Raw genomic sequence first — 15436 nt, 5'->3', positions numbered from 1 at the left:
CCCCAGAAGGGAAGGGAAGGGGTTGTGAACTATTCAGCTGGAAGGAAGTAAAAATATGCCTTCAAATTCTCAGAGGATAAACCTAGGGCAGATAATGAGGGCGCTTTTGAAAGACTAAGGAAAGCTTTGGGACTATGAGTGTCCTTGAAAAGCCCTCAAAACAAAGCACCCACAACCAACCACCCAGGGTGGGGTGATTGGGAAATATTTGGTCAGTGCGCGATTGTGCAGCAGGAGAGGCTTGGCCAAGCTCCTCACCGTGCCCTTGCCAGGCGGCCCGGGCTGCAGCCGCCGCCCACTCACACGGAAGCCTCCACAAGAAGGTTCCTGAGTTCTGTCTCCATCTCCCTTAATCCTCGCTCCCCACACCCTTCTATGAAGTGGTATTTTATTTAACACAAGGAAAAATGATTCTAGGCTAGACGCAGAATTTAAATCCCAAACCGCTGCCTTCCTAATGTTTACATAATACCATTGGTCCATACCCTCTGTCTTCCCTCCAAAAAGCTTCATTTTTCTAAGGCATGAAGGAACACAGGAAGCAGTGATACCAAGGGAAATCACCACCCTCTGCCACTTTCATCCTCTCCCCCTCTCCCCTTTAGTGGGGATGAGGCCGCCGGCACCTCAGTCCTGGGGCACAGGTCCCCACCCCACCTCTCCCCTGCAATGCTGGGGAAACAGCGAGGTGAGCCAGGTATCAGACAAAAGTAACCAACCCCTTGGGATCTGCCAAGTGTCCACTCTTGCCAAGGGGTAAAGTCCTGGCCTGTGGTTGACCCCACCTATTGGTCCTCTGGGGAGGGGCTGATACCCCAAGGGGCAGGGTGCTTCTGTTGTCTGCATACAGAGCATCTGGCCCCTGTTCAGCGGGCACAAGTCGAATGAACACACAAACAAACAACGGTCATGCGCTTTACTGAGGGTGTTGTAAACTGGGTTTCCCAATACTCTGGTCCCAAGGACCCGAGGACCTCAGTGAGGTCCATTTCCACCTAGACCTCCGGTCCTCCCAGAAATCAGCCCTTGGGCCTTTCCTACAACACCTTTCCTCCTCTCTCCTTCTTGCCGTGTTCCCTCATCAAAGCAGATTCCCTTAAAAAGGACCTAAACTTCCTCCCAGGATCAGCTGATGGAAAATGGGCAGAGCGGCTGAACCATTCCTCCAGGCCCGCCATGGGTGGGACAAGACGGGAGGAGAAAGGACTCCCCGGCGGGCCCCAGGGGCTCACAGCACCGGGGCCGCCCTGATGCACTCGCTGGGGGTAAGTTGTCAGAGGATGCTGACCAAGTTCCTGTGTTTAGGCTTCTAAGTTGCTAAACAACTGAGATTTGCACAGCGCAGGTGTCATCGAAGTTGGGCTGCCCCAAGGTCCCGGATGGATGCAACTGCCATGCTCCAGCGGGTCCCCGGTCCTCTCTGGGATGGAGCGGGCCAATCTGGGGTGTGGGAGCTGACGTGCTGTCACCTGGTACCCCCTTAAGGCCCCAGTCTGTGAGGTCTCCCGGACCCCACCTGGTACGTCCCCTAATGGAGGCTCCAAGGTCGAGCACTTCCGAAGGAAACTGGGGGACACATGGCACCCATAGTCCGATAATGGGGACCACGGAGTAGGGGTCCAAAGAGGACGCAGCCGCAGCGGAGCAGCACTCCGCGGGGGTTCGGGGACGGCCCCAGAAGCAGGCCTTTCGGGAGGGCGCAGCACGAGGGGCACACGCGGGAGGCGGCGCCCCGGGGACGCAAGGGCTACGCCGCCTGCAGCGCCCACGGCGGCCGGTAGGGGGCGCGCGCCGGCGGGAACGCGCGCGGGCGGGCGGGCCTCGGGCGGCTGGCGCCCCTGACGTCACCGCCCCGTGGTCGCCCGGGCGACGGCCTCATCGGCGCGCGCGTCAGAGCCGCCCGTCTCTTGGCAACGGCCCGATCTCCCGCTCTCCCTCCGCCTGGCGCTCGGCCGCGCGTCGCTCTGGCGTCAAAGCGACGTCAATGGGGCTGGATCAGTCCGGCGGCGGCGGCGGGGGCGGGGCCGGCCGGGGCGGGCCGGGGGCGGGCCGGGGCGGGGCCGGCGGGGCGGGGCGGCGGCGCGTGCGGCCGAGGGCGCCGCGCGGAGCTCACAGCGGACATGCGGCGCGGCCCGAGCGGCGGGAGCGGTGGCGGCCCGAGCAGCAGGCGCCGGAGCAGCGCGAGCGGCCGAGCGGGAGGCGGGGGCTGCGGGGCGAGCGGCGTCCCAGCCTCCGCGCTCCGAGGGCGAAGGAGGTGAGACGGCGGCGCGGCAGGGTGGCCGCCGCTGGGCTCGGGCTCCGGGCTCCGCGCTCCGATCTCCGGTCTCGGGGCTCCGGGCTCCCATCTCCGGTCTTGGGTCTCCGGGCTCCGATCTCTGGTCTTGGATCTCCGGGCTCCGCTCTCCAGTCTCGGGTCTCCGAGCTCCGAGCCCTGGGCTCCGAGCTCCGATCTCCGGTCTCGGGGCTCCGATCTCTGGTCTTGGGTCTCCGGGCTCCGATCTCTGGTCTCGGATCTCCTGGCTCCGGGCTGCGCTCTCCGGTCTCGGGGCTCCGGGCTCCGGGCTCCGGGCTCCGGGCTCCGCTCTCCGCTCTCCGCTCTCGGGTCTCTGGGCTCCGGTCTGGGGTCTCCGGGCTCCGCTCTCCGCGCTCCAGGCACCAGTCTCGAGGCTCCGGTCTCCGAGCTCCAGTCTCCGGGCTCCGGTCTCGGGTCTCTGCGCTCCGGGCTCCGGCGGCCCCACAGGGCGCGTACGGGGGTCGCGGGCTGGGACGCCGCTTGCTCCCGTCGCCGGGCTCCCCTTTGTCGCGGGGCGTGGGAGCGGGTCCACGCGCCCGCGGCCTCAGGGGTCCGGGGGTCGGGTCGGAGCCGACCGCGGGCGGCAGGGAACGGCTGGGAGAGGGGTACACGACCCCCGCGGTTTGGGACTGGGGGCCGGAGTGGAAGCGACCGCGGGCGGCGGGGGACGGGTGGGAGCGGGGTACACGCCCCCTGCGGTTTGGGACTGTGGGCCGGAGTGGAACCGACCGCGGGCGGCGGGGGACGGGTGGGAGAGGAGTACACCCCCCGCGGTTTGGGACTGTGGGCCGGAGTGGAAGCGACCGCGGGCGGCGGGGGACGGGTGGGAGCGGGGTACACGCCCCCTGCGGTTTGGGACTGGGGACCGGACTGGAACCGACCGCGGGCGGAGAGTGGGAGTGGGTGTAGGATCCGGTCCACGCGCCCCGCGGGGCTAAGGGGATCGGGGATCGGGATGGAGCCGACCGCCGGCGGCGAGGTCGGGTGGCGGGTGGGAGGCGAGTCCACGCCCCGCGGGGTGAGGGGTCGGGTTGGGGGCGCGGGTCGGGGTCCGGCGCTGAGCGCTCCGCTTGGCCGGCAGGTGCGGCCCGGAGCCATGGTGATCATGTCCGAGTTCAGCGCGGCCCCCGCGGGCTCAGGCCAGGGCCAGCAGAAGCCCCTCCGCGTGGGCTTCTACGACATCGAGCGGACCCTGGGCAAGGGCAATTTCGCGGTGGTGAAGCTGGCCCGGCATCGAGTCACCAAAACCCAGGTGCGTGGGGCGACCGGACCGGACCGGAGCGCGAGGGCGGGGGTGGGGGCGGGACGTGATTGGTCCTGGGGGCAGCCCCCTGGGGGCAGCCGATTGATTCCCTGCCTGCACTGTCTAAACGCTGACAGTTTTTAGTTTGGTAAAGAAAAAAATGCCTTATACAGTATTATGATCCTGCATAATTTGTACAAATATCAGGGGACAGCAAAGAGGATAATGACCAGATAATCTGGGGGCGCAGAGCCCTGGCGTGGGGAGCTCAAGCCCTGTAAAGTGGGCCTGGGAAGACTGAAGACGTGGACTTAACTGACTGTTGGGAGTAATATTATTGGTTCCTTTGGTTATTCTTTTCCTGCAACTTTTTGTGACCTTTTGGGGACATAAAGTGTTTTAGAAATTAGCCTGCAAAAAAATGAAGTGTGTAAGTTGGGTTAAGTGAGGGGCTTTTTAAAATGAAGCGTCGTTTTTCGTTTAAAAACCTGTAGGTTGCGATAAAAATAATCGATAAAACACGATTAGATTCAAGCAACTTGGAGAAAATATATCGTGAGGTCCAGATCATGAAGCTGCTGAATCACCCTCATATCATAAAGCTTTATCAGGTAAGGACTCAGGTTTGCTTCTCACTGTTGCTTCTGGCAAGTGTGTTGCTTTTTATTTTCCAAAAGGTAAGTTTGCAGATTCTGAAGGGCGCCCCTCTCTCTGGGTGTATGTGGAGTCAGGAATTTGGTTGTATAGGCTGGATAGATTGGTATTTGTAAGCTCTGCAGATGTATTTACAATTATTTTCTTGCTTTTGGATCAAATTGAGATTTGCCTCATTAAAATTTTATTTAGTGTCGTAATTCGTTCCAGTTTCAAATGCATAGAGGTCGTTTGTTACATTTATTTTACTCTGAAAACAAACGACCAGATCTGTGTATTGCCACTGCAATCATTAGTTTAGAAGGACGAATTTGAGTGAAACAAGACACTTCCGCCTTTGCAGATAATTATTAAACTTTAAAACCAGCTGCCGTTACCGGTCTTCGTGAACTTATCTTTGCAAAGGCAAGAGGGAGCGTTTCTTTGTCTTCCCCGTTTCAACTCTTCCGTCAGAAATGGAGAGATGAAAATACTTTTGCCGTGGTGAGAGCAAGGACCTTGTCATTTAATCCACGTGAAGGACAGGCCTCACCCTGGCCGTCTGTTGGTTTGTTATGTGACTTATTTTTGTTCTCCTGTTGAAACTAATAAAGTGTATCTTCGGAAAATAAGTGCTGTTTTAATTAGGATAGCGAAGGAATCTCTTACGGAGCCGACCACTCTGCAGAGGTGAAGTCGAATCTATTGCCGAAATATGAGTTGTTTGCAAACGCTCGATATTTCATCTAATTGTGTTGGATATAAGTTCCTCTGAGTGATTCTCATGAAACCCCGTGAATCTGAGACAAATTTCAGGGGACCTGTGTGTGTGTGTGTGTGTGTGTGTGTGTGTGTGTGTGTGTGTCAGCTGCCAAGGCTGGGTGTACAGTGTGTGGGGAGGATGGATAGTAATTGAAAACTCCCCCTGAAGGCTCCTCGTTGGACTCGGTTCAGGTGCAGGTAGCGGTGGAGTCGTGGGCTCGTGTTTCCCCGATGCCGGGTTACTCAGCGTCAAGTCAGAGCTCATGGCAGGCGCGCCCGGCTGGTGTTTTGTTTCTGTTGTCATTTTTGAGTGGTGCCGCCCTGATAAGAAGTTCCTCCACGGTCACTGATGTCACTGCCTGGCCTGCTTCCACAGGAGGGCCGAGCGGCGTGTGCTTTTGCCTTGGCTGGAAGGAGGAGCCAGAGCTCCCTCCTTGTTGCCCAGGTCCCCGGCCATCCCCTGGATGGAGTCACCAGGTTGTCGAGGCGCCCTGCCGTGTGGTCCTGGTTAGGGGTCTTCTCTGGGGGAGTTTTTTCCCTGTTCTGTGTGCTTCTTTAACTGTTTGGAGATGGTAGGTTTTAGTGAGATTGTTGGGACTCTGGTTTTGACACTAGTGTCCACTTTTCATCCAGCCGGCCCAGGCTCCAGAACCTTGGTGAAACTTCCCTCTTTCCTCGAGGTTTTTTAAAACTTGAAACACATTTACTCTTTTTTTTTTTTTTTTTTGAGGAATATTAGCCCTGAGCTAGTATCTGCTGCCCATCCTCCTCTTTTTGCTGGGGAAGACTGGCCCTGAGTTAACATCTGTGCCCATCTTCCTCTACTTTGTATGTGGGATGCCTACCACAGCATGGCTTGCCAAGCGGTGCCACGTCCGCACCCGGGATCCGAACCAGCGAACCCCGGGCCGCCGAAGCAGAACGTGCCCCCTTAACTGCTGCACCACCTGGCCGGCCCCCAAAACATATTTACTCTTAATTCTTTCTCCATCCCTTAATTTTAATTGTGGAAAGGTCTTACTCGTGGTCGTCTTACTCGTCTCTCTACCACACACGTCGAGGGCAAGGGCAGTTAAAATGGCAGCTAAACTGCATTGTGTTTACTTTTCTCGTTAGATTCCTGGGTCAACGCAGTTGTCTTTAGAGTATCTTTTTTGAGGAATAACTATATTTTGAACCCCGAAGATGTCTTTTTCTGTAAAGAATGTATTCTCTCTCTGTCTCCCTCTGAAATATTTTAAAATACCACAGATGTGAGTTTGTTTTCCTTCTTTTAGTACCAAAGATCTGAATTTTACTTAGTTTCTTAGTTATGTTTTCAACTCTTTTAAAACATTTTTTCGAAGTGAAATAAAATTCTCGATCAATAAGAGAACCTTGACAGTGTATTTGACATTGGCTGTTGCTATTGACACACGCCGAGTAGTGTGCTGCACACAGAGCAGTCTCTCGTGGCTTCCCCGGCAAGCGGCTTCTCATGGCCTGATCCAGCATGTCGGCAAGGCAAGTGGAAGCGGGCGCTCGTTATCTCTTATTCAGCTTGCGCTGGCAGGCGTCTCGAATAATCTCTTGCCTGCTAGGCTCCTAGAAGAAAGCCCTAGCAGAACTCCGGAAGCTTCTTTTACTTCTGTAGCCTCCAGAATCCTCGAAGGGGGTGAGGCCAGGTGATACAAAAATGCGAGGGCACGTAGACCTTTTTTGAAAGCAAAGATCTGTCAGGATAGGCAGGTTGCTGCGGAATTCATCTCTGATTTTTTTAAAATTCCTTTTCTGAATAGGAGTCCCCTCATTGGTTTCTTTATTGCAGAAGTTTTTCTTTCGTTTCCTTTTTTAAAATCGTGAATGCATTCCTCCTGGAGAAGTTAAAAATTTACTGGGGTTCAAGTGGATCATTTATGCCGTTGGTATGTTCCCTTTTGGTGTGGTTAAACCTTAGGTCTCTATTTTTTAGGTTATGGAAACAAAGGATATGCTTTATATCGTCACTGAATTTGCAAAAAACGGAGAGATGTTTGGTAAGCCACGCTTTTTCAAGTATCTGTTGAAAACAAATGGCGCTAACTTGTCAAGAATTGCTCCTCCAATATTTGGTTCTACCGCTCTTAAAATTCTACCGCGTTCTTCCATCGTGCCCCGGACGGCGGCCAGACTTCCGGATTTGGGGGCTATAGCCCTGTTTTGTCGCTTTTCAGATTATTTGACTTCCAACGGGCACCTAAGCGAGAATGAAGCCCGGAAGAAGTTCTGGCAGATTCTGTCGGCCGTGGAGTACTGCCACAGCCACCACATTGTTCACCGGGACCTCAAGACCGAGAACCTGCTGCTGGATGGCAACATGGACATCAAGCTGGCAGGCAAGGGGCCCGCCCGGGAGGGTCCCCACGCTCAGAAGTGCCGTCCTGCAGGAGGGGGCGTGTGCAGGGGGCACATCCCTCTGTACCGCAGCCCCTGTCATTTCCCCGGTAACTTCATCGTCTGGTTCTTTGTCTCAGATTTCGGATTTGGGAATTTCTACAAGTCAGGAGAGCCTCTGTCCACGTGGTGTGGGAGCCCCCCGTACGCAGCCCCGGAAGTCTTCGAGGGGAAGGAATATGAAGGCCCTCAGCTGGACGTCTGGGTAGGAGCCCCCATGCATGGCATGTGTCACCTGCCGGTGGCTGGTCCCCAGCGGTAACCAGGGCGGGGTGTGTCGGGGCTGACCGCGCTGTCTGTCCTCCGCAGAGCCTCGGCGTTGTGCTGTACGTCCTCGTCTGTGGGTCTCTCCCCTTCGATGGGCCCAACCTTCCGGCTCTGCGGCAGCGCGTGCTGGAGGGCCGCTTCCGCATCCCCTTCTTCATGTCCCAGGGTAGGTGAGCCGGTCGGCGCCTCCGCGGGAAGGGTTGGGTAACCGGGCTGCAGGTTTTCGAGGAGGAGTTATTTCCTGAAATGCTGGCTTGCCATCTTCTGAGTCTGCCATGAGGCCCGTGAATCAGCCCCTGTTCTGGGGAGTGTGTGCTAGACGCCTGCCAGGGTAACCCAACCCACCCCGAGGCTTTCAGTGCCCTACTTACAGGATGGGCAGGTGGCTTTGCCAGGCAGGCCTGGTCTCTAGAGTCCCTGCCAGCACCAGCACTCGGGGCGCTGGCCCTGTCCCCCAAGTGTCACCCACTCCACACACGTGCTTTTCTTTTCCATACAGTAAAGATATTCCACCCGCTGCCTACTATTGTGTGTGGTCATAGCAGAATGGGGAGTCTAAGTGGTTCTCTATCTGGGGGACATAGAGGGACTGTGCCCCCACACCCCCAGGGGCCCGATCCCTCAGTTGGTGGCCTTCCTCGGCGGCAGGTCTGAGCCAACGGCATAGGCCACTGCTCCTGGCCCCGGTGCTCTTAGGCTGGTCACTTGTTCATTTGCCTATGCAGAGGGAGCCTTGTCCCTGCAGGGCTACTGTGGGAAGCGGATGGGTGGTGGGCACGCGGGCTGCCACACAGGGCTCAGTGTACCCCCCGTGCCCCCCAGACTGTGAGACGCTGATCCGCCGCATGCTGGTGGTGGACCCCGCCAAGCGCATCACCGTGGCCCAGATCCGGCAGCACAGGTGGATGCAGGCCGACCCCTCCCTGCTTCGGCAGGCCTGCCCCGCCTTCTCCGCGCTCAGCTACAACTCCAACCTGGGCGATTACGACGAGCAGGTGCTGGGCATCATGCAGACCCTCGGGGTCGACCGGCAGAGGACGGTGGAGGTGAGCGCCCATCCGGCCCTGGCCTGCAGTGGCTCTGACTGTGGATGGGACAGGCTCTCTTTCTGAGACAGTGGCCAGTCGAGTTAAAGTGGGAACGTGGGCTAATTTAAGGGCCAGATTGTCCGCTCCTTTAAGGGACATTCTTGGCCACCTAAGAATAACAGCAGAACGGTCTCGTCAGGGAGCCTCAGTGAGACAGTCCCGGGGCGCCCTCACCCCCGATGTGAGCTGCGCTCCTCCCTGCCGGCCTCGCTCTGACCCCGCCCCCCTCTGCCTCCCCCAGTCGCTGCAGAACAGCAGCTATAACCACTTTGCTGCCATTTATTACCTCCTCCTCGAGCGCCTGAAGGAGTATCGGAACGCCCAGCCGTCGGCCCGCCCCGGCCCAGCCAGGCAGCCGAGGCCTAGAAGCTCGGACCTCAGCGGCTTTGAGGTGAGGGGAGGGCCTCCTTCTAAAGCCCCGCCCCGTCTCCCTGCCTTGAATCGTGTCCCCCAAGTTGTGGATCCCTGTTTGGACATGCCTGGGAGCCAGACGCAGGCTGAGCCCACTCGCCCCTCGGTCACATCCTCCTGCCCATCAGGCACTGGGGGTTCCCCTGTGGGCCACAGTGCATGGAGGAGAGGGGTCAGGCCTTGCCTGGCGGCCCTTTGTTCCTTATCCGTCCCTGGTGCCCACCTCTTGGCACCTCCTCCTGGTCACCCCACACAGCGCGGCCTTGAAGAGGAGGGCTGGCATGTCCTGAGCCCGGCCAGCTAGCGGCTGACACCTGTCAGCGCCAGAACAAAGCTAGCGTGGGCTTTCTTGTGACACTCCTTGCGATTGTCCCCAGAGCTGCCTCCCTGACAGCGTCTCTCCTCCTCTACCGACCCCCAGGTGCCTCAGGAAGGGCTCCCCGGCGATGCTTTCCGGTCCGCCCTGCTGTGCCCGCAGCCCCAGAGCCTGGGGCAGTCCGTCCTGCAGGCTGAAATGGACTGTGACCTCCACAGCTCGCTCCAGGTGTGTGAGCACCTGCCCCGGGCGCATGTGGGGTGTGGGCTCGTCTCCTTCCTGGTGGCGGTGATGGCCCCTGCGCCCGGTCTCCCACAGCTCCAGGGCTCACACGCTCGTGTCCATCCCTTGCAGCCCCTATTCTTCCCTGTGGACACCAACTGCAACGGAGTGTTCCGGCATCGCTCCATCTCCCCCACCAGCCTGCTGGACACGACCATCAGCGAGGAGGTCAGGCAGGGCCAGGGCCTCGAGGAGGAGCAGGAGGCACAGATGCCCCTGCCCAGCAGCTCAGGCCGGAGGCACACGCTGGCCGAGGTCTCCACCTGCTTCTCCCCGGGCGCCCCTCCCTGTAAGTGTTCCCCTGGGCCCCACTGGCCCAGATCACGGTCCACTGCATGGGTTTGTGGGCGCAGCTCTGACAGAATGCACCTTTTTGCTGGGCAGCCTCTTCTGGTGACAGTTCTCAGGACTTGTCATTTGTTTAGCTCCAGAGGCCACACAGGTTAGACACTTCGTGTGGTTGTTGGTGGCAGGGGTGGTGTGCCATTTAGCCGCCCCCAGGTGCCGGGAGGCCAGGTCCCTGGCCTAGGCCCCTCCACCTCACGGGTCCAAGCTCCCCCGTGGCGGCTGGTTGTTGAGGCTTCCTGGACTCTGGTGGCCTCTGACGTCACCACCTCCGTCCCCACAGGGTTGAGGGTAGAGGTGAGAGGCCTGGACAGCTGTGCCCGGTCAGTGGGCCGCGGCCTGCCCCAGGGCCTGGGTGACACCGCAGGGGCACAGAGAGGGCGTCAGAGCCTATTCCTCTCCTGGGGCCGTCGGCACCTCTGACTCGCCAGGAAAGCTGCCGGGTGCCAGCAGGTCGCGGTGGGCTTCGGGGAGCGTGAGGGCCCCCTCAAGCGCCGTGTCCCTTCTGCAGGTATAGTCATCTCCTCCTCTGTGGCGAGTCCTTCCGAAGGCACCAGCTCCGACAGCTGTCTGACCTCAGCGGGTGATGGCCTGGTGGGGCTCAGCGGACGCCTGGCCACTCAGGGTCTGCTGGGCACCTGCTCCCCACTCCGACTGGCCTCACCACTCCTGGGGGCCCAGTCGGCCACACCAGTGCTCCAGGCGCAGGAGGCCCTGGGGGGAGCCGCCCCGCTCCCCGTCAGCTTCCAGGAAGGCCGGAGGGCGTCGGACACCTCACTCACTCAAGGTGACTTCCCCTTTCATGCTGATTTCCACCTTCCCCAGTCCAGCAGACTGTGTGCCCTGGAAGGGTGTCACCTTGTCCTTGGTGGCAGATGGCATTCCCTTGTTCTCTCGCCGGGCCTAGGCGGAGCAGGCTGAAGATGCTGCCCGGGTTCTGGATGTCCTGGTCTTCTGGGACAAACTCACACAGCTTCTGGTGGCTGGTCTTAAAAGCCCAAGAGACACTAGGATGCCGGGCAGCAGCTCCCGACCTGGATGAGGGCTGGTTCGGGGAGGCACCCCCCACAAAGGCAGCCCCCACCTGGTGCCTGGGCTCCCTCCCAGCCCTTTCCTGTGTCCCACAGCACTGCTCATGGCCTCCTTCCAAGCAGGATCTGGGCCGGGGAGGCGTGGGTCCCAGGCTGGGGTACGGTCTGCAGACCATCTTGATTTTACCTTCCCCAGGGCTGAAAGCCTTTCGGCAGCAGCTGAGGAAGAATGCGCGGACCAAAGGGTTTCTGGGGCTGAACAAGATCAAGGGGCTGGCTCGCCAGGTGTGCCAGCCCTCCTCCTCCAGCCGGGCCACCAGGGGTGGCCTGAACGCCTTCCAGCTGCCCGCGCCGAGCCCAGGCCTGCACGGCAGCGGGGCCAGCAGCCGGGAGGGCAGGAGTCTGCTGGAGGAGGTGCTGCACCAGCAGAGGTACGCCCGCCTGGCGCCGGTCACCCGCGACCTTGGGGGGACTCATGGACACGGGGATTTTCTTGAGTGACCTTATCTCTTAAGCTCCCTCCCTGCTCCGTGTAATCAGATGAGCGCACCTCCCTGCCCCCAAGCGTGGGGACATCTGTGAGGCAGACAGCCTCTCTCCCTGAGGATGGTGGCGGAGGTGGGGAGCAGTCAGGTTTTGTCACTTTGAAGCCCGTAAGTGGGGGCTGGGGAGCAGTGAATAAAAATGTCACGTCTGGTTGGCAGCTCTGAGCTGCTCCAAAAGCAGGAGGGAGAATGGAAATGTCAGGAATTGCTCAGGGGTTACTCACGCACAGCATCGCGCCTTCTGAGCAGCTCCAGCCAGCAGCCCCGTGGGGCGGGCCCTCCCGCGGGGGCCGGGGAAACCCGGGGTGTCTGAACCTGGCCAGGGGCGGGCAGTGTGGGAGGAGCGGCCGCAGAGCTGGCAGTGACCTGTTCCCCCTCCTGTTCCCTGTGTCCCCCAGGTTGCTCCAGTTGCAGCATCACCCGGCAGCCCCACCCACCTGCCAGCAGGCCCCGCTGGTCCTCGGCCCCTGTGACGGCGCCCTCCTGGTGTCTGGACTCCAGAAGGGGCTGGGGCTGGGGCCCGGCCCACTGCTGCCACCCCACCTCCTGCAGGCTGGGGCCTCCCCCGTGGCATCGGCAGCCCAGCTCCTGGACGCCCACCTGCGCATCAGCCGCACCTCAGCCCCCCTCCCGGCTGCCACTCCCCCACAGCCGCCCTTCACCATGTTGCCCCCGAGGTTCGACCCCACGGGGCTGCCTCAGGGGGACTGTGAGATGGAGGACCTGACCTCTGGCCAGCTGGGCACGTTTGTCCTGGTGCAGTGAGGGACACGGCCGCTGCCCGCCCCGTGGCACCAGCCGGCCGACTTTTCGAAGCAATAATTTCAGAGTATGTGAAGACGTTTCCGGACTCAAAGCCAATAACTTTCTAGAAGCGAAACAAGCAATACGTTTGGTGTTTTGGCTTTTTAGTTACTTTTTGTTTTACTTTTTCCTTGCACTGAGCAACTGCAACTATGAGCAGGGACTGGAAACTTTCTGGAGAAAAATAATAATCGAGGGGCGTGTTGTTGGGGCGGGTGGACGGGAAGGGGGGAGGAGGGCAATGGGATAAGGGACGACTGGGCTGGGCTCGCCAGGCCAGCGCCACTGCGGATCAGGTGGCCATGGGAGGGGACTGGAGCCTCCCTCAACCACGGACGCCTCGGACAAGGAAACTGGTGTGAGCCGCGGCCGTGGAACTGAGTGGGTGCGTCTCTCTCCGCGTGCGTGTGTGCGTGTGTGTGCACGTGTGGACTAGTAACGTTTTTTTTTTAGTTAACAATCCTCCAACTTCCTGAAACATTTATGCTTCAAATGAAAACTGTGAACTTTCCACTTTATGTATTAGTTTTTAAAAAGCTCTAACAGCCATCCCAGGAGAAGATAATCTACAAATTTCTCGGAATTCTTTCCCCCGACATCAGAACCCAGAGGATCCTTGTTTCTTACTCCAGATGAGAAGTTTTACAAACTGCTCCAGGGTCACTTTTCCAGGATTCTCCGGAGGAGCCACAAGGAAGAAGCTGGAGGGGGCGGGATGGCTGAGGTGGGGCTCTGTCCAGGGCCCTTGGCGTGGAGCCCAGGCGCCTTCCAGGGAGCCAGAGAGGTTCCTCCTGCTGTGCATCTCTTTTCCGCTGCTAATTGAGTTTTGATGCATTTCATTATCAGGGTCCATAAAGAACAACTGACTGGGGGAATGTGCAATATGGCGAGGCTGTGAGCAGCGCGGGCACGGGCGGCAGAGGGGTCACACCGTGACTCCACTGCCCTCGGCCGGGTCATGCTGGGTGGCCAGCCCCACCTCATCCAGGCCCCGGCGTGTTAGGCTTCCGTTCAAGGAACGTGAGATGAGAGGTTAGATCAGTGTTGTTCCAGCTTTGTTCCTTTTTTCAAGCGAATACTGTGTCTGTATATAAATAGGAGACAAATACACACTACTTATTTTTTATATTTTTTACTACACTTTTGTGTTCCCGGTTTAAATTTCCCTCTCTGGTAGCACCAGGTGGGCGTGGAGGGGGGCAAGGGGCGTCCTTCCCTGGCGGGTGAACTCTGGGGTGGCACTGTCAGCGAGAGACCTCTCCAATGGACGCCGCACACGCCCTCGGCCCCGGTTGTCCCCGTCCCTTTGCCAACCCAGGTGCCTTCAGCTCACTTCGGCTCTTAGAACCTGCGGTGTTAAGGAGGCAGCGCCGGCGGGCGGGAACCAGGGCACCTGTAGAGGCCACAGACGGCCGATTCCCAGTGGCGGGGCGGTGGGCCAGCCCGCGTCCGAGCAGCTGCTGAGCTGGGTGCTCCCCTCCGCCCGCCGCCCCTGTTGCTGTTCCTGACCGGGCGGGGACTGTCCTCGCTCCTGGCCGCGAAGAAGTCCCCAAAGCCTCGTGCTGACTTGCAGAGAAGGTTCCAGACAGACAGGAGGGGGACTCCGGACGTCCTGGGCGGCCGCGGCCTTCGCCTTCAGTGTCGTGGAGGCAGCACAGTTGTTCCCAACGCCAAACTGCATCCCCTTTTAAAACGACTCTCTGTCCTAACGCCAGAGATCAAAGGCCTCCGACCCGCGACAAGCACTTTACTTTCTCGGTAGTTTCCTCTCATTGCTGTGAGTCGTGTTTCCGTGTCATGTCTGCCGGTGTGTGCGGCGTGCGTCCCGCCGGTTCCCCGACCGCGCCGTGCCGCGCACCGAGTGCGGCCGCCTGTTTAAAGGCTCCGCGTGATCTGGTTCAGGTGTATATAGTTTGTTTTTTTACCGTAACTGAATTATTTTATTTCTTATGTTCACATGAGAAACGTATGCCAAATGATTAGTGGATGTATGTTTTTTAATTTAATATTTAAATAAAATATTTGGGGAGAAAAACCCTTGACTTCTTCCCTGGGTTCGTCTCTGTGGGAACTCCTTCCTTCTGAGCCACTTGGTTAAGACGCTGTGCCCTCCAGGTTCATTCAAGTTGCGGATCTTAAAGAGGAGGGCATGGCGTCACCTCCTGCATTCAGCCCGACGGGCACCTAGCCACACACCCCAGCGTAGTGTTACTACGCGGAACTCGGCCAGCAGTAGTGATGAGTGGCTCAGTGTTCAGGGCACAGGGAGGTGCAACCTGAGGCTTACGTTCGAGTGTGTGTGCCTGGGGCCTTGCTGGTCCTCAGACGCCCTCCCCTGGCGGCAGGCTCAGGTCTGTTTTCAGATGGTTCTCCCCTCCCAGGGCATCATCCACTCTTGGCTCCTCTGCCTGTAGTGTTCTCTGCGTCTGCTTACAAATCAAGGATTTGGGAGCATCTCACACCCAAACTATTTCCTGGTCTCTTCACGTTGGCCTGACCAGCTTCCAGCAACAGGGCAGATATGGCGGCTAAAAGAACAGAGGATTCCCTTCATTTTGATACCAGACAAATATTTTTTGGTTAGAAAAAGTTCTTTAACCTCTTCACACCCGTTAGGATGGTCACCAACAAAAAAACGTACAGTAAGTGTTGGCCAGGACGTGGAGACGCCAGAACCCTCTTGCAGGGCTTGTGGGGAGCACAGTGTGCAGGTGCTGTGCAAAACTGTGGCGGCTCCTTAAAGAGTGAAGCAGAATCACTTGATCAGCCGGCAGCCCACTGCTGGGCGTCTACCCGAAAGAAGTGAAAGCAGGGACCCCATCAGATGTCTGCACACCTTTGTACAAAGGCAGCGCTGTTCACAGCAGCCAAGGGCTGGAAGCAACCCAAGTGTTCATCAACGGATAAATGGATAAAGGAAATACGGTACATACAATGGAATATTACTCAGCCTTGAAAAAGGAGGAAGTTCTGACCCCTGCTACAACATGGATGAACCTTGAGG

General features: G+C 58.5%; 1 protein-coding gene across 1 annotated transcript; it reads left to right on the top strand.

Annotated features, from left to right (window-relative positions):
* The first annotated feature begins 2080 nt into the window (after positions 1 to 2080).
* Positions 2081 to 13558, top strand: SIK1 (salt inducible kinase 1). The gene is made up of 14 exons (XM_070597332.1): positions 2081 to 2254; positions 3375 to 3545; positions 4031 to 4147; positions 6883 to 6946; positions 7124 to 7285; positions 7424 to 7548; positions 7653 to 7776; positions 8433 to 8656; positions 8940 to 9089; positions 9531 to 9653; positions 9780 to 9996; positions 10564 to 10839; positions 11280 to 11514; positions 12027 to 13558. Exons 2-14 carry the CDS (start codon positions 3390 to 3392, stop codon positions 12391 to 12393), a joined length of 2340 nt encoding a protein of 779 aa, XP_070453433.1. The 5' UTR covers positions 2081 to 2254; positions 3375 to 3389; the 3' UTR covers positions 12394 to 13558.
* The last annotated feature ends 1878 nt before the right edge of the window (positions 13559 to 15436 follow it).

Source organism: Equus przewalskii, chromosome 27 (assembly GCF_037783145.1).
Source record: "Equus przewalskii isolate Varuska chromosome 27, EquPr2, whole genome shotgun sequence".
Taxonomy (NCBI): domain Eukaryota; kingdom Metazoa; phylum Chordata; class Mammalia; order Perissodactyla; family Equidae; genus Equus; species Equus przewalskii.
The sequence above is the reverse complement of the archived record's forward strand: the minus strand, read 5'-3'. Positions and strand labels throughout refer to the sequence as shown.

What these genes read in the sequence shown, in the direction of transcription:
- SIK1 (XM_070597332.1), top strand. Translation starts at nt 3,390, where the DNA reads ATGGTGATCATGTCCGAGTTCAGCGCGGCCCCCGCGGGCTCAGGCCAG. An exon ending in AAAAAACGGAGAGATGTTTG is followed by an intron (nt 6,947 to 7,123) that starts GTAAGCCACGCT and finishes GTCGCTTTTCAG; the next exon opens with ATTATTTGACTTCCAACGGG. An exon ending in CATGGACATCAAGCTGGCAG is followed by an intron (nt 7,286 to 7,423) that starts GCAAGGGGCCCG and finishes TCTTTGTCTCAG; the next exon opens with ATTTCGGATTTGGGAATTTC.